Raw genomic sequence first — 18844 nt, 5'->3', positions numbered from 1 at the left:
GACTCTACCTCGTACCTTGTAATCATACGTCATACATTAATTTAGCTAAAGCAAAGCGAGGATGAATCCTGCCTGTTATTAGCACATAAACCTAGTTTGTGCATTCCTCCTGATTTTCTTTGTGAATTTCTGCAGCATCACCGATTGTATAACAGGACCCAGTCTGTCATGGCCATGGTTTGAACAGTGGCACCAAATGCTTTATTAATCAGATACCTACACCATTTTACATAATCCCTTCTTGGCAACTTAGTTTGTAGGTGAGGCATCACAGGGGCTGAAACCTGATGATCATGTTTTAAACTGCATGTTTTCTGTTGAGGTTTTAAGTTTCAGTCTGTTCATTCATCCTTTCATTCAGTCCGTCCAGTTGTTTTTGATTCAGATTCAGATTCATACAACTTTATTTATCACATAGGCCAATTCAGTTTTGCAATCTGCCCAAACCAAACATGCACACATGCTCTAAATCTGCTGTAATTTCAGTAAAATATTCAAAGACAATATCCGAGACCCCAGCGAGTCCAAATAGTCTGAATAGCCTTGCAATGTGGCTTTGACTAGCAGTGAGTGCAGTGATGAATTGTACATCTGCATCTTAAGATGTGCTCTTTGGTCCTTTTTCTGAGAACTGTGGCAGTTTTCCTTTTAACATGCCTGTTCCTGGGAATCAAAGGTAATTATTGGCACTTGGTGAATAAGACAGATCCTGCTCTAGGTGCCTAGCTGTGACTGAACACACACACATGCCTCTATTCATGTGGAATTACTTGCTGTCAGCATTTAAATCCTCTGACTGATTTAGGCCAAAGTACTGTAAGTCCTGATGGGAATACTATTTTCTGAGTAAAGCACCTGAAACAACGGGAAATAAATGATAACAAGCTTATTAGCATATGTACCACTTTGCCAAAAGAGACTGAGGGTCAGACCACATTTAGAGTAAAATATGAGTTTAGGCCACATATATTTTTTTAATAGTTTATGGAGTAAAGCAAGCCCACAACAAAAATAAAGATAGAGAGCACGATAAAACAGCAAAAAGATGAAAGGAGTAAATGTTTATTTCCCAGAAATGCAATGGTCCACTGACCTCGAGACACAACGTTTGTTTTTAAATGATCTTTAAATAACCAGCCTTTCAGCAAACTTAGAAACACTTCTCTTTTTTCAGACGTGGCGGACAATTCTTCATCCAAACCACATTATATGTGTGTATGTGTGTGTGTGAATGAACATGATTTTATTTTGTGAATGAAAGTGTTTTGACATCCTTATAAAGCCTCGCGCCGACGCATTTGTGAGGCTAACGTTAGCGCATACCCTCGGTTGTCACATCTGGTAGTTGGAGGGACAACAACGAGAGCCGACTAGCGGTGAGTAACATTTTAGTTGCTACTAACAAGTTTCCTCTTTTTTGAAAACCGAAATATGGCCACCATCAGTACATATTAACATTACACATTTACCGTGTTCACATATCATAACCGGTCCATTCACAGCCTGTAGGAAAGCAGCGCCGCCGAGGGACATTTTGTATCAGCTAAACGTTATCAAGCTAGCTAGCTAGCTAATTAGCTGTCTAATGTTAGCTAGCAAGTTAGCTAGGCTTGCTAGCAGTTAATTTATAACTCAGAAGGTCCCGTAATACAAAGCGGGTGTTGTTCCTGTGGGTCAGGGATAGCTAGCAAGTTAACAGGACTAAAGTTGTTGCTCTACGGTAAAATGAACTCAGAAGAGAGTTGACGCGGCTGTATTAGTTTTATAGATAAGTAGCTATTGGTAATATCATAGTTGATCAATGCCAAACGAGCTAACAAGCTACCCAGCTTTAGAAAATTAAACTTTTTGTTCCAGAATATTTTAAACTATTTGCCCCAAAAGTCGATTTGCTGTTGGGAGTTTACACTGGGATTCATACGCATCAAAAATTCACCAGAATGCAGGAAAATTACATGTGGAACTCAATTTTTCCTTGGAAAAAGAACAAGTGTACAGCTATAAAATAAAACCTCCTAACTAATGCTTCTGGACTTCAGTTAAGACTTTGCCTCAGCTAAGGCCCTGATACAAACTCATTTCATGCTTTCCCTTGGCCAGGACACTCAAAACAGGGACAACAGTGCATTTAATATGAAGTTCAGTGAAACTTAAAAAACTAGTTATTTACTTGCCATCTGACCGGTCGCCTGAATAATCCCCTTGCAGATGCCAATGTATGGGGCTCCAAAATGGTCAAAACAGGCCTGCATCAAATTCAGATCAAATTAACATGAGCAAAAATGCAACAACAATTTGGGAAATTTTTAACAAATAAACTATATTTTGCACCCTTTACAGCTGTTCCCAAACATTTTGGCTGGTGACCCATTAAAACCCCCTTTTTCACATTTTGCATATATGTTTATCTCTGATCAATTCAACCACTCTAACCCACCTACTATCCTCTCTGTTTTATTCAAAAATTGTGTTATAATTTTGAAGAAGGCAGGCTGCTCTGTTGTAGTGACAATAACCAACAAACACAGCCTCAAGTGTTTCCCAAACAGCAATAAGTGGCTCGTGGGAAAGAAATATCAGTGAAGATTTATTCTATTTGAGGCATGGGGTGGAGAGGGTGGGGTGCCAGTCCAGTAAGATTGGAGGTTTGGTCTGCGTAGTTGGTTGTCACCGACCACACTGTGGACAGTTTTCATAGCAACTATTTCTTCACTAAAGAAAATGAAAACTGTAGACGTTGTGTGCTGTGGATGTGGATTGTCCAGAGACATTACTGTTGACTTTAGATGACCTATGACATTTTGGAAATGATTTTTTAAATAAACACATTTCCTAAATCTCTTCTAACTTCTCCAAAAGACAATAATACAACCACCCACTGCTGAGCCACTAGAGACCGAGCTCCAGTGGCTCAGTTTAACCCTTGCTTGTCTCCAATTAAATGAAATGTAAAATGGGAATATTTTGTTGTTTAGTTGCTTATGGATATAGGCTGATCCACTGAGGGTGTGGAGACCCTCAGGTTTAAAAGTTAAAAGCTGTACGTTGACTTGTAAACATGATTGTCCTGGCTGAATGAGCTTGTTGGCTAGTTAGTTTCAGGTGTCAACTGTGAAGACGAGACAGCTACAGTAACCTAACAAAAACAACCAAAAAAATAACTAGGCTATCTTAGCCCCAATGTAAGCTAACATGACCAGCTGGGAGCTATGTGCTTTATATTGCTCCACATCACATCATTGCAGTTAGAGGTCGACCGATAGTGGATTTTTAAAGGCCGATATAATAACGACAGTTTGAAGCAGGAAAAAGCGGATAGCCGATTAATCGGCCGATATCAACACTGTTGGCAATGAACAATCTCACTTTATTATTAATTGTTTAATTGAACAGTCAAAAGTAATAAATAACAAAATAAATATATAATCGTGGAAATGGACATGAAAGTAATAAATACCTAAATAAATAAACTGAACATCAGTCTCAAAGTAAACAACTAATTGAATATATAAATCTCGAACTGAACTGAATCATCAAAGTGATTAATAAGTGGGAGTGGGAACTATTTCTTTCCCTCAAAGTCAGTAATCCCAGTTGAGAAACCTGATGTTGTTATGGAGGAAACAGAGCTTGTCTGCATTCTCTCCAGAAAGGCGGCACCTCTGCTTGTCGTACAGGATCCCCATCTCGCTGAACACTCGCTCACTCGGGACGGTGGAGGGTGGCGGACAGAGATATTTTCTGGCCAGCACAGCAAGTCTTTGAAATTTCTCCTCATTCTTCTTCCACCTCTCCAAAGGCTGGCTACTCCTCTCAACCACTGGCAATTTCAGGTAACACTCCAGCTCAGTGTTGAAGCTGGACTGGGCTGCATCTGTGTGGTGAGCTGTTCCAAGAAGTTAAGCATACAGACTGTCCACAAGAGTTGGAGGGGGATCAGTCTGGATGCTGTCTTTTTGCTGCAGCCTCTGCTTCACCAGTCTCTTCCACTGTTTTTGGAGTGTCATGTGCAGCTTCTTCTTTCAGCCAGTCTTTTGCTTTCTCTACTGTCTCTGCTGAAGTGAAGGCCTTGTCCTTGTAACGGGGATCAAGGACAGTTGCCAACACCAAACACTTTGTGTCCTCTGCCCTGGAGAATTGTCTTGTCAGGCTGTCAAGCATGCTCGTCCACAAGGTTTTGATGCCTGCTGAAGATGGACACTCATGTTGCAGCATCATTTTCAGAACAGATACACTGGGGATTATGCATGAGGCAGAAGACTCTGAGTGGCTCATTTCCAGTGTGACTTCCTCAAGTGGTTCCAGTGTCTCAATCAGGTTTGATACGATATCCCACTGTGCAGCAGATGGACAGCTGATGTGGCCATGGTCACTTGCATACACATTTAGTGCATGCCGCTGCTCAAGCATCCTCTGCAACATGTGTAATGTTGAGTTCCAGCGAGTCTGAACAGCTTGGATGATGCTGTGTGTTGGTTAGTTATATGAGTATAAAAACAAAAGAAGAAGAAAATGGAGCATCTCATTGGTCGAAAGACCGACCAGAAGTTGTCATTGTTTACATCAAGCTTCAATATGGAAGTCCGCTAACATAATTTCCACGTTTTTATCACAAAATGTAATGAATAATGAATCACGGAATTATCACGTGGGGCGCCCGCGCACCAGCGGAGTTCTAAATTAACACGTCTCCCGTGCTCTCTCCCGTGCTCTCTCTCTCTCTCTCTCTCTCTCTCCCTCCCCCCCCGCCCCCATGCTCTCTCTGTGTGAAGAGCCGCCCCGCCCCTCAGTGATCAGAGCGACAGGGAGTTTTTGTTTATGTCGCTGTGGAAAAAGACTGCAGCCATCGGCCACTATCGGAGCCAAGTTCCGCCGATTCCGATAGTTTGTAAAACGTCGCATCGGCGCTGATTAATCGCCCAAACCGATTAATCGGTCGACCTCTAATTGCAGTGACAGCTAAAGGAAGTCTTTCAGTACAAAGGTCCTGATTTTTCATAATTCGCAACGTAATCAGATCTTATCAAGTGACACTATTGTCATAGTTCCAAGCTCAAGGTTGCTGATGATACTCTGAAATAACTTGTACAGTCCCATCTGATCCGCCTTGATACAGAAAATCCCCAGTTATCAGGAATGTATGAGTCAGTATTTCAATCATCTTACCATTATTAATAGTCCATTACTGGCTACACCTGCAGCTTATCTTAGTACTTATCAAATAAACAAATGAATATTTCCAAGTTATCATCTGTTATTGGTATTCACACTTTGGCATCTTGAATCTCAGTATGTCTGTTTAGTGTACTCCAGATAGTAGTTAATCCTTATCCACACATTGCTACCTTTTCATTTCACGTGTATCAGGTGAGATTCAGGACTTCAAAGGTGTTAAAAGGATCATTATCTGTGGTTTGACAGACTGAAAACACAGAAACGTTGAGTTATCTCCTCTTTCTGGCAATTAGTTACTTATCTATTGCTCACACCTGGTCCAGAGGTCACTGCTATGATATATTCCTCCCTGTCTTTCTGTGTATGTGTTGTGAGAGTGTGAGACCGGCACATTCATGGTAGCCATGGGTTGGTTGAAGGAGTCGCAGAAAAGGAAGAAAATCATAGTAAGTACTGATTTTGGTTCTGAATTGATGGGTATAGTTGCTAGACTTGGGGGTATGGCTGAAAGAGCACTGCTCTTTTTTCAGGAGCTCCCGCTTCCACCTTTACATGTGGATGTTGAATATTACTTTATAATGCAGAAAGTGGTATCATGGGGGCATATGAGACAAACCTCAAACCCTGGCACGCTGATTACAACGAATCTACACTATTTAAATGAGTTCCACTAATGTACACAGTAATAAATCACAGACAATTACGAGTGAACCAGGTCAGAGTATTCACTGCTGTTCCGCTCATCCCATCATGCACATCTGCAGTCCATCTTACAGTTTTTGTTTGTTTTCAGAGTTTGAGTTTCCCAGGAATTGATGGATGATTTCACTGATGTTGTAACTTGATACAGTTGTTATCAATTATCAAGAGATTATTGGGCCATTGTTCCCCCAGATTTCAGATAGTTGTGAAAACAACCTTCTTAGATAATAAAGATTTGATGACGCTTATTTTGCTAATGCAAGTTCCTAAAGCTAAACCTCCCAGAGTCCAGGACCAGTGTAAAATTAATTCCACTGCAGCTTCTCTAAGATCATCTGCACGTGTCTCTAAAAGAGTATCACAGAAACAGTAAACTAGTAGTGACATGTTGTAACTGCACAGGAATGTGAAAGGTATGTCACATGCTGCTTTGTATTCCAGTTTCACAGTTATGTCTGTTACATAATAACATGTCTGTTCTGTAAGTTATAAAGTCTTTGACTTTGAGGTACAGATTTACAACTGACCTCTCTCCCCCTTTAGTTGTGTTTATCTGTGTAGCAGACTGTTGTGTGTTAAAGAGAAAACTCTGTGTGTGTGTGTGTGTGTGTGTGTGTGCGTGTGCGCGCGTTTTGTTTTGATTTTTTTATCAAAAGTTGTTGGCATTTCATATTACATGTGTCAAGACGGAGTCTAAGGAAATCTATTTTTGTGTCTTGTGTGTGTGTTTGTCACAGATAGGTGTATTGGCTGTATCAATAGTGACTCTAATTCTTGGTCTTGGGCTCGGTCTTGGATTGGACTTGCAGAAATGTCGAAACAAAGGTGCCCACCTCTACACACACACACACACACACACACACACACACACAGACATAATAAGACATCAATATGTATACATGACTCTGCTTGCTCACAACATTTTCAGGTTTCGTGAATTAAAACAAACTGTCATCTCCTTGCTGTGACTAATTTTTATAAGCAGTACTTGTTTATCTTGACTACAGCATTTGGCTGCCATGTATCTCTCCTTAGCAAATCCCTTTTATACTTGGTCATTCAGCTGTATTTTCATACCATAAGAGCTCGGTTTCATCACCGGAAAATGTTAAGGTCACTAATTCAGGTGTGTCAGCGGCATAGTGACTCAGGCTCAAGGAATAGAAAATATCCATTGGTCACTTTAAGCATTGTAAACATTAAAAAGACCACAAATTCTTTATAATAACATAGGTTTTCACAGGTCCAAAAATTCCTGAATCCAAAAAGAGAAGTGTCCTACATGGACCTCTTCTTGTGGACTTGAGTTCTAATGTTTTTTAGATGCTATTAATCACATTTAGCTCACCTGGTTCCAAGCCAAGTGAACATCCATTTAAAGGGTGGAGAGACTCCACCAAATAAACTATTTTTAAATTAACTTTAGCCACATACAGCAAATAGCAGTCTTCACTCTTTTTGTGCCTTGGCCTGCTAGCTGTTTGTCAGTTTACAAAGGCAATAAATCCACAGATGACACCTCTGTGAAATGTGAAACATTCAGTTTGGTGGATATATATAAAGGTTTTTATGATTTGTTGCCTCAGGTCTGCACACCCAAACTCTGAAATGCAGTATGAGATATTTACCTACCTGTCATTTTTAAGATAAAAAATTGAAGAGAATGAGCTTTGTTTGGTGATGCTTTGGCTTCATAAAGCTGCTACTACATGTGACTAAAGAAGCTGTTGAAAATTTCCTGATGATTCAGCAGTCTTCAGAGATGCTATGACATATAAGGGGGACTTCCCATTTTCACATCCTTTCTTAATTAGAGGAATCTGCTTTCTTACCATCACGTCCTGTTTACGTATCACAGTACCATCAGCCATGCCCTTGTTCACATCTGCAAACATGTGTGCTGTTTACTAAGTGTAGTGTCAGACAAAACTCACAAGCACGTGAATCATTTGAACAGCACATGATGTGAACATACGCATTCAAAGACTGTAACTTCCTAACTCATTTGGTCATATGTATTTCAAAGCCTGTCTGGTGTCACTCACAGGAGATGCTGACTCATATAATGAACAGTCGTACTGTTTCCACAAAGGCCTGAGTGTTTTTGTTCAGCATTGTAAACAGCACCTAGAGTCCTGAGTCCAGGCTAATTCCACTATACAAGTTTGATCTGCATCCTGTTTTATGTGGTGTCCTGGCCATGTAGAGAAGTACAGGTTACAAATGAGGCCTTCAGATTAGAGACACATGACCAGTGTTGTATGAATTTGTGGCTGAGAGAGTGTGATAGGGCTTCCTAATGCCTTTGAAATACAGCTGCATGGTTTTGTACGTCGTACATCACACGTCACTGTTGTAGGTGTGGTAAAGTGCTGGTACTCACTCATCTGACCATAATTTCCTCGTCTGCAGGCAGACAAGAATTATGGCCAGGACATCACGGATGCAATAGCTGATGATTTTTCTTTTTAATTCACATTACTGGACATACTAACAGATCAGGTGTCGTCATATCTTTCTGTGAGTAGTGGTGCATGACTTTATTTGGAATCATATTTAGCTAAACCTTGATAACAATCTGGGGTGGCATTTGAGAGATTTGAGATTTGCAAACAAAATTTCAGTCATATCTGTTGTATTTATGTGGTGGAAGACGTTTCTTTGTAAGGCTGGGTATCATTTGGGCTAAGTGAGAAATTACATTGTGTGATTTTGGTGAACTCAAGCTTCAACCAAATTAAACTGAAAATGTTTGCATAGCCGTGAGAAAGCACTGGTGTTGTCCCTCCATTACTGTGGTTGTTTTAACTTGTTTCTGGTTCAGCTTGTGTAATGCTATGTGTGATGGCACTCATGGTCATGCTTTGTTTCTGTTAAAGGGGTTTAAGTCTGTATAGGGTTCGTTATCACCTACCTCAGTTGTCTTTTAAACTAATTGTGAAACTTAAATTTTCCACTTCTTGAAAGTCAGAGGTTACAGAACCTGCTTTGCCATCTTGAGTTGTGCTGTCCTTTTTCCATGAAGCTGGAAGCGTATTTTCCTTCTGCAGGTGATTCACACCTTGATGTCATACATCTGTCACATGGGAGTTGTGTGACTTGAAATGTGACAAGTGAGCACGTCTCACCATGCAGCAAGCAGGAAAAATCCAACAACTGTTTAGACCACTTTATGTTAAAAAGGTGTAAAATTCCAGAAGTCATACTGCTGTGAGAATGAGCACTTCATTTTGAAAAGATTTCACAAAATTACAAGAATTGCGTTGCACTTTTCAGGAAAAAGTCATAATATTATGAGAACAAAAATTAATACTGAAAACATTTTAACAAGTCATAAAATTACCACAGTACAGCTGTAGTTTTAATTAGAGAAGAAAAATCATAATATCATGAAAGTAGAGTTATAATGTTTCTAGACATAGCCCAGCTATTTTCAGGGCTACAGTTTTATTAGATATATTTAAAGAATGAAAATAATAAAGAAACTTTAGTGTTCAAAAAATGGTAATATGTCTAAGCCTTAATATTACCAGTATAGAGTTGTAATTTAGAAGGAAAAAAGTCATAATATAATGAAAATAAAAGTATTTTAAACAAAAGGTATAATCTGGTTAAATAGTGGATATTCTGAGAACAAAAAAATGTATTAAAGTTATAAAATCACTAGAATACCAGCTGCAATTTTGAGAAATTATTATTAAAATAATACTTTTTACTTCATGAAAGTTATATTTCAAGAAATGTTGTAATATTCAGTTCCCTTTAAATATGAACTATTTTAAGACATTTAAGACAAAACACAAGTACATTGTGTTTGGGAAATCTCTGAGCAATGAATATAACGATTCATTACGCTGATCACTACTTAAAAATTCCTCACTAGAGCATCAAATGTGGATTAATCCACTGTTGTAAAGGGTTCCCAGCAGATAACCTCTTCCTGTTTGAGTAATGCTTGATAAAAACTATAGTGACTGGCTATTTAAGTAAATTACTGAGCCTTAAAAATGGAACTATGTAGAGCCTCATTATGAATCATTTTTATAAGCAATGTTGCAAAGTTGTGTCCATGGAAATATTTTAACACAAACAAAATTACCATGTTTTGTTATCTTGCATCTGTACTAATCGCCAAAATCACTGGGTATGACACATGGATTAAAAAAAGTCTTGTCTGTTCCAGTCGTCCCACACACATCCTGCAGAAATCGATGCTATGAGCCCTATGACAGCGAGACCCCTGGCTGCAGATGTGACGAGAACTGCAGTGCCACCAACAGCTGCTGCTATGACTACCACGACATCTGCTCCCTCCCAAGTGAGACATTGTTGGAACCCCACACGCCATCTTAGCTGGTTGGGTTCAACACCTGTCAGTCATCCACAGTTGATCTGATGGTGACAATCACAATTTTAGCTTGCTAGCACAATAAAGATAACTGTTTGTCCTTTTGAACTATAATAGTGATTGCTTGTTCATTGCCACAGCAGCTAATGTTAGCATTGCTTAATTGCTATAATAAGGTCCAAAATGAGTAAGACCTCTTCTTGTGGACTTGAGTTCTAATGTTTTTTAGATGCTATGAATCACATTTAGCTCACCTGGTTCCAAGCCAAGTGAACATCCATTTAAAGGGTGGAGAGACTCCACCAAAAAAAATTGAAGAGAATGAGCTTTGTTTGGTGATGCTTTGGCTTCATAAAGCTGCTACTACATGTGACTAAAGAAGCTGTTGAAAATTTCCTGATAATTCAGCAGTCTTCAGAGATGCTATGACATATAAGGGGGACTTCCCATTTTCACATCCTTTCTTAATTAGAGGAATCTGCTTTCTTACCATCATGTCCTGTTTACGTATCACAGTACCATCAGCCATGCCCTTGTTCACGTCTGCAAACTTGTGTGCTGTTTACTAAGTGTAGTGTCAGACAGTTGATCTGATGGTGACAATCACAATTTTAGCTTGGCTGCTTTTTGTTTTTCTTTGTGTTTTCCTATTTCTCTTCTATACTGACAACCCAGTTAAAGAGCCATGTTGAAATTCATGATAAAATCCTTGTGTGTTGTATCCTAACTCCACAATTGTTCCCTTCAGCCCAGCTGTGGGAATGTACAAAGCTGCGTTGTGGAGAGAAGAGGCTGATTCAGAGCAAGTGTCACTGCTCTGATGACTGCCTGTCGGCTGGAGACTGCTGCACAAACTACAAACATGTCTGCCATGGTGAGAATGGGAAGAGTCAAGGAGGGCCAAGCAAAGATAAGATACCACTAGTGTAGGGTTTTAATAGTGGTGAATCCCAAAAAGGCAGCAGACAGATTCAACCTGACTCCTCCTTCTGACTCCACCCCTGTAGGGGGTTTTCAAAATAAAAAGATAAAATATATCAGAAATAAAGTGTATAAGTCTGTGTTATCAAACTTTACAGTCACTATGACTGTGTGTGATTTTCTCTCACCTTAGTGTGGGAGGTTCCTTCCAGCTCTCACAAGTAGATTAAATTAGACAACGTGAGAGGATGACAAAGAACAATAAGACAATATTGGGCAAGATCAAGCAGTTAGTTAAGAAACATGTTGGTGTTAGATAACCTACATGTCAAATATTGTGGGTTTAGTGGTTAAATACTTATGAAGTTTAGAGACTTCACATGCAGGATGGGGTTGAGTAAGGGATTTTTTCATTGGTACATTTAAAGCTTGATTAATTTCTGATGCTTGTTTTTTGTAAATTATTGCACTGTCAAGAATATTTGATTGAACAAATTGGATACTTGCAGAGCCACTTTAGGTTAAACCCAGTTTTAATTTGGTGATATTTCTCGTGCTGGAGACAAAGATAGAATCCTATCAAAGCCCTCTTTATTACTTGAAATGTGAATACAAAATTGATTGATAAATGCAAACGTGTCAAGTGTTTCACTGCCAATGTACATCTATTTAATGAAAGATCCTGAACTGTGTCTTTAATGTGCTCTGTGTTTTTTCCATTCTGTAGGAGAGAAAGAGTGGGTGGAGGAAGAGTGTGAGGACTTGGCAGTTCCCACATGTCCAGCACAGTAAGAATTTCTACTTTCTACTGTGTGTCTTGTGTCATATTACACAGCTCTGCATCTGTGACAGATTTTGTAAAGTAATTCCATGTTAACTACAGTAATACAACACCATTTTTCTTGGTCTGGGTATCTGGGACTAGAATTAGCACAGGTGTAAATATGATGTAAGTAGAGCCACATACACCATGTTTTTATGTGTTTGTACTATTTTGAGGTGGGTGTTCACAAACTCTCAGTCATCCAAATAGCTGTCAGAGAATTTTGAAGGTATTTTCTTTTGATTAACAGCAGCTTGATCCTTTCTTAAGGACCTTTCCTAACATTTAGTAACCTAATTTACTGTTAGCTAATGTTTTAGATGAAGTAATAAGGAAAAAACATGAAATTCTCAGTTTTTGTCACATAATTAAAATGATCTGTGATAGAAGACAAAGTGTCAGGAGTACATAATCTGCATTTCATCCTTTTTTTACTCTGTATCTGTAACTCATCACTGTAGCTGTTGCTTTGACGCTCTTCCTGATTTTTTTTTTTCCCCATCATAGTTTTAAGCAGCAGCCCCTGCTCCTCATCTCTCTGGATGGACTGAGGGCTGAGTACCTGCAGACGTGGAACACTCTCATCCCTGTGCTGGACAAACTCAGTTAGTGTTAACTTTATTAAGCTCGGTTTCCCTTTTAATGTTGATCTCCTGAGGGCAAAAATAGATGTCTTATAGAGAATGGATACTGGTTGCTCTTATGTCAATCATACCTGCTCACCAACAGGAACTTGAGGGTTTGTCAAGGAAGGACAAAAGAGGTGAATTTGCCTTTCCCTTGAAGGTTCCTTTTATTTCTGAGTGGTGTCTTAAGTTTTTAGATTTCCTCCCTTTCAGGCATTCTTTGGTTTCAGATGAATTTAATATTGCTCATCTTACACACATACATATCAATGTGCTGAGTCAAAGCTGATTCCACTACACAAGTTTGACGTGCCGCACATAGTTTTAATTGGGTTTAATGTGGCAGTACAAAAAGTAACTGGAAAGACAAAACTTGCCTGACAGGTATTGAATCACATTTAACATTTTGATTGCTCTACGTGATCGCGTGGTGAGTCAGCTTAAGGATTCAGGGGCCTCCAAGAGACTGTTAAGATTCTCTGTGATTCATGATGTAGGTCTTTTCTAACAATCGTGGAATCAAAAGCAGCTGAGCAGGTTGTTTGGGTGTGAAATGTTTTACTACTCACAAAGCCTCTGAATCATTGCTGAACTAATGAACCCTGGATGAGAGAGCAACACTTCTTCATGAGAGAGGAATTGTAGCTGCATTTGAATTACAATTGAACGGAAACCCTTTTAGTGCAGTTGGGTTTTGCTCTTTACACAACAGTCAATGTTCAGGAGGATTGATTTTCTACATTACAAGCTTGTGAGTCATCCATCTTGTGTCATATTTATCTGATCTGAAGTGTCTGGCCCATAACATGAATTTTTTAGTGTGTGTGTGTGTGTGTGTGTGTGTGTTTTTACTGTTGCCAACTTGCTCCACAGTAATGAGTTTATCGAATCCACTTTTAGAGCAATGACGCACACACCCTCATTATGAAGAAGACGCCTTTAATGGATAAAATGTTCTCCAGCACTGTGCTCCAAGGTCTACACAATGCTCACGTAGCAGCTAACGTGCTTTATCGTCTGTTCTTTACATCACAGGAAGGTGTGGAACCTCTGCTCCGTACATGCAGGCAGCATTTCCCAGCAAGACTTTCCCCAATCACTACACCATCGTCACGGTAAAGACACAAGGCACTCACCCTGTTTCACATGGAGCCATGCACATCTGAAACCACTTTCCCAGACTGGACTTAACCCTAACCCTCAGACTTTTAGACCCCACTGTATGCAGAAACAAATGACATGTAGATGTGATTGTATGCACATTTCATGCTCCTATTTAGATTTGATGTTTTCAAGTTAAAAGACTGTGGCTTGAAAAATACTTTTTAATCTCTCACCCAGACATTTAGAGCTGAAAAGGACTACTACTACACACTGCAAGTAAATTTGTTAACTGTTGATGTTGAATATTTGCCTGTGAAGCTCAGCCACTTTCATTTGTGTCATGGCTCTGAGGGTGGCAACGTCAGTCTGTCAGTCTACTGATCATCAGCTACTGGATAAATTGACATGGGATTTTGCTCAGTCATTCATGGCTCACAGAGGATGAATCCTAATGATTTTGGTCATCCCCTGACTTTCATCTGTCCTACAATTTAACATTTGAATTTGGATATGTCTTAATACAGTAGCTAATAGAATAGGTTATAGGATTTTGGTACAGATGTACAGGACCCCATCTGGATGAATTGTATTAACGTTGATGATTCCCTAACTTTTCATAAAATGCCATTATCACATCAAAATTAAAATTAAACTAAAAAAACATGCAGGGAAACACCAGCTATAAATGTTAACTCCCACTGAGTAATAGCATGTTGAACTCTGCTCCTAACATTCATTTCTGCAGGTACTAATCCTGCAGTTACACTGTGACACATCAAAAATCAACAATGACTCATCTAAAACTTTAACTATTATATATGTATTTTATAGAGAAACTGGTTCATATCCAAACAACTCTCATCCATTTTTCTCCCCTCTATTCCCTCCCACTCTCAGGGTCTCTATCCAGAGTCAAATGGTTTGATTGACAACACTATGTATGACCCGGTGTTTGATGCCACCTTCAGTCTGTCCAGTCCAGAGAAAGAGAACCCTGACTGGTACCTTGGACAGCCTGTAAGTCTTGTTAGGTGTGATTAATTAAAGATAAGTGAATGATGCACACTGGTCGATGAATTCACAGTGACATTGTAAATCCAGTCATTGCAAACATGAGACACTGGAATTATTTGTATATATTTTGAATGTTTTAAATGTTTTTATTCTGCAGCAGTCATCTTTAGAGCCTTGTTGGTGCAGCCAAATAATAATGAATAGTCCAGCCTAGAAGTAACAAATACAGGGACTAGTTTTTCTGCATCATTTTGAGACAGGATGTGTTTAGAGGTGGAAAAAAGCAATCCTTGAATTTAGTTTTAATTGGGAGTTAGAGGACATATTCTGATCAAAGATAACTCTTAGAAATTCCTTACAGTGGAACTGGAGGCCAGGGCAATGCTAGCGTGACTGTATCATTAGATATGTCACATGTATTTCTTAGGTGTTCAGGACCACTCCTAGTTACAAGTAGTACAATAACTTCAGTTTTCCTTGTCATCCAGCTCTTAATGTCCGTAAGGCATGATTGAACTTAAGATAACCGATTGGAGTCATCAAGATTAACTGACAAGTATAGTTGAGTATCATCTGCATAACAGTGCAAGTTTATGGAGTGTTCCCTGATAACAGTATTATCAGACTGTCCTGTTTGTGTCTCTAGGTCTGGCACACAGCAAAGGCCCAGGGGCTGAAGTCTGGGACGTTTTTCTGGCCAGGATCAGATGTCAAAATCAATGGCAGTTATCCCAACATCTACCAACCATACAATGGGTAAGACTGCCATTTCTGTTTTTCAAAAACATGCTGAGGAACCAGAATAAGACTTTTGAGAAAAGCACAGGCAGTCTAATGTTTGTAAGAAGTTTTCCATAATAGAACATCAAGAGAGCAAGGTGAATGAGAAGAAAATGTAAATGATGTCATGATACAATATAACCCAAAAGCATAATGCAATGTGAAACATTTCTAATGACAAAAATATCTTCACATTGATGCTTTAACTCTCTATTTTATTACTGTTTAGACCAGAGACAGCTTCAGATTATCAAAGTTCAATACAAACTTCTGAGTCCGTGAATTCTTTTGTTAAAACAGTTCTCAAAGCTCTTCACACTCATGTCTTAAAACCCTCAGGCTTTGGCTTTGACAAACTTACCAATCTCTGTAATAATGCAGAACATGCAAAGCACTTCCTGTTATTTTAGCTCTCATGCTGATTATAACAGACACACGAGTTGCGTGCAGAAGATAAAACTAAACGCTCATTTGATGTAAAAGGTAAGGTTGTAAATGGTGTATAAAATGTACAGTGTATTGATAGTGGATGGGGAATGGTTGAGAATTCCATTTCAGGACAGGACCATATGCAGTTTGAATTGCATATGGTCCAGGCAGGGGAGCATTTAATCCCTGCGTGGGACGTTAGATCTGGGTTTCGTAGCACAGATGTTATCAGCCCAGACACTAAGCAGATAACTGTGGACACTCCTCCCTGCCATTTTTGGTCTGTGGTAGTTTCACTTGATAAAGGAGTGTTTATTATTTCTTTGAATCTGGCAAACAGGCAGTTACAATGCATTATTGGATCTGGATTCCCCGAGCAGTTTATCTGAACTTCAGGGAATGTCATTGCTCTCATGTGGATGAATGAACTTGACAACCTCACACAGGCACCTGAAACATATCTTAGTCTTCTTGCAAGAGGAACCTGGAATAACTTGTTTGGATTAACGAGGTTACAGACGTACTGAAACCTGGATCAAGGAGGCAAATCTGACATTTGAAAACGGGCTCAGTAAATGTTCACAGCTGCATGCAAGGAATGAATTTATTTTGTGATTTGAAATATTATTGTTGCCATAATACCTTCCCAGAAATATAACATCCTATCTAATAGCCTTATGAACCAATGAGCAGTGTTTTGGTGTCTGATGAGCCTCAGAACTGGACTTCCTGAATCATATTTAATCTTGCATATGGCAACACACCCACAACAATGCAACCCCCAGTTTATTTTTTAATACAATGCTTTTTAGCACTGCTAAATCTAGATATCATATTGTGTGTTTGAGTGAGTAACAGATATGAACTCTTGGAATTCAGCCTCAATTTAGCACTGTTTGTGTGTATAGCTTTTGTTTAGCTGTTCAGTAAAACAGTGATAAATGCAACAAAACCACATTTTCCACTCACGAAATGAGTTTCTGATTTCATTGTTTCTACTACCTTCTCTCCCTCTCTTATTTTTCTTTTGTTTTCAGTAAAGTGCCATTTGAAGAAAGAGTTTTTACTCTGCTGAAGTGGCTGCAGCTACCAGATGATGAAAGGTTGGTTCCTCTTTGCCACAGTTTAGGAAAATGTCACAGATATTATTTTTTTTGCATTGGTTAAACTTGATTCTCTGAGATTAGTGACTCTGAACTGTACCTGTTGAAATGCTCCTGATTTGATATTTTAGTGCCAAGTCATTGTAAAAATGACCTTTCTCTTTAGGCCAGATTTCTACACTCTGTATCTGGAGGAGCCTGATAAATCTGGACACAGCTTTGGTCCCGTCAGTGGAGGGGTAAGTTCATCTGACTCTCTTAATCAATGTAAGATTGAAACATGTCTCTATTCTCTGATTGAACTAAAACAATTCCCATCATCATATTGTAATTGCAGCTGCAGACCCATCATCCTCATCAGTGCTGACTTTTACCACAAATAATTATAGAAAAGGCTTCTTACAGCGCAATTAAAAAGTCTGAAGTTCGTTCATAGGCCACAGATAAAAGATTTAATTATATCTCTAATAAAACCATTAAAATCACATCAGCAGAGTCAGACTCTTTATGAGACTTAATGAGTAGCTTGGACATATCATGTAATGGACTTTGGAAGTTTATCATTACATAAAATGGAGAGACACGTACGCAGATGGACTGAATGGCACACAATGTGTTAAAAGAGCTATATTAGAGATCTTTTCACAATTAAGTGGATATCATATATCATAGAAATATCAAGTCATTTGTTGTTTGTCTTTATTTTGAATATGGTTATTGTCTGGATAATGACATCTGATGCCCTTGTGTCCACACCCGGCAGTACTAAGTGTTCTCCTGATTGTGATTTTGCTTGTACTGTGATTGGATCTTAATGTGCAAATCAGGTAGGTGTAGCAGGTGGGTTTGTCACCTCCCTTAGGGTGGTGCATCTGTTTTTACTTTTCAAAAGGAGAGGCTGTCTATAGCTTTATATTAGGCTTACTTTAGGTAACAGGAAAAGGCAGGGCTATGTGACCATATTGAGCAAATGTTTTCATTAAGAATATAGCTGCAGTGTTATGACCAGTGGCAGTTGGTGGAGCCAAAAGTAGAGCACAGACTCAGGATTTATTGTAACAAGGAAATAGATCAGATAAGACTGGAGGGTGAATGAGTGGTGAGCAGATGAAGGGGTGCAGAGTGGTCAGGCTCTAGATTGGAGATTGAAATGAGCAAGCAGAGATCCTTGACTTAGAACCATGTAAGTAGACTTAACACACAATGAGTAAGTGGAAAGTCATGGTTTAAATACTGTTGAGCTGATGAGAAAGTCAGACACAGCTGTGCTGGCTGTCTCCAGGAGGAAACATATTTGTATCAGACAAAGCACAGACGCACACACACACAGGAGAAACACAAGAACAAAAGGGTCTTGGCAGGACCATGACAGAAAATGTTCATATTGCATTAATCAGCAGGCATAGATCTGATCACAGTGTGAGCCAGACCACCACAGATGGGGTCTAAGTCACTCTGATTGATCATCAATAAGTACTTTTAGAACGGGGATGAATTTCTGCTCTTTGAGATACATTTTCCAATTTCGGTTTGACATTAATTATCGATAGTCTGACTCATGCACAGCTGGTTGGATTTTTTCTCTGCTTGGAAAGCCAGACCTGAGACTGTGCTGTGATTTGAAACTGAACTTTGCTGTACTGTAAGAACAGCCCATAGTCTTCCAGGCACCTGCAACTCCATGGTTCTCTTTTTTCCCTTCTGTTCACAGCAGAATTGCACAAAGTAACACTGTCTCTGTCTTTCTCTCTCGTTGTCAACATTGTTTGGACAAACTATTGGAATTGTCTAGTGAAAAAAATCTAACAAGGGTTCCATG

The 18844-nt window shown here is 39.2% G+C and overlaps 1 protein-coding gene across 1 annotated transcript in view; it reads left to right on the top strand.

The window, feature by feature from the left end:
- Positions 1-5472: 5472 nt before the first annotated feature.
- Positions 5473-18844, top strand: part of LOC108887580 (venom phosphodiesterase 1) — a 30760-nt gene continuing 17388 nt past the window's right edge. Inside the window, exons 1-11 of the mRNA XM_018683023.2 lie at positions 5473-5621; positions 6615-6702; positions 10061-10195; positions 10974-11099; positions 11874-11934; positions 12477-12574; positions 13631-13710; positions 14597-14716; positions 15360-15469; positions 16960-17025; positions 17192-17264. Coding sequence (XP_018538539.1) covers positions 5571-5621; positions 6615-6702; positions 10061-10195; positions 10974-11099; positions 11874-11934; positions 12477-12574; positions 13631-13710; positions 14597-14716; positions 15360-15469; positions 16960-17025; positions 17192-17264 — 1008 coding nt within the window. The 5' untranslated portion in view covers positions 5473-5570. The remainder of the gene's footprint in view (positions 5622-6614; positions 6703-10060; positions 10196-10973; positions 11100-11873; positions 11935-12476; positions 12575-13630; positions 13711-14596; positions 14717-15359; positions 15470-16959; positions 17026-17191; positions 17265-18844) is intronic.

This window comes from Lates calcarifer, linkage group LG3 (assembly GCF_001640805.2).
Source record: "Lates calcarifer isolate ASB-BC8 linkage group LG3, TLL_Latcal_v3, whole genome shotgun sequence".
NCBI lineage: Eukaryota > Metazoa > Chordata > Actinopteri > Centropomidae > Lates > Lates calcarifer.
This window is presented reverse-complemented; position numbering and strand designations above follow the sequence as displayed.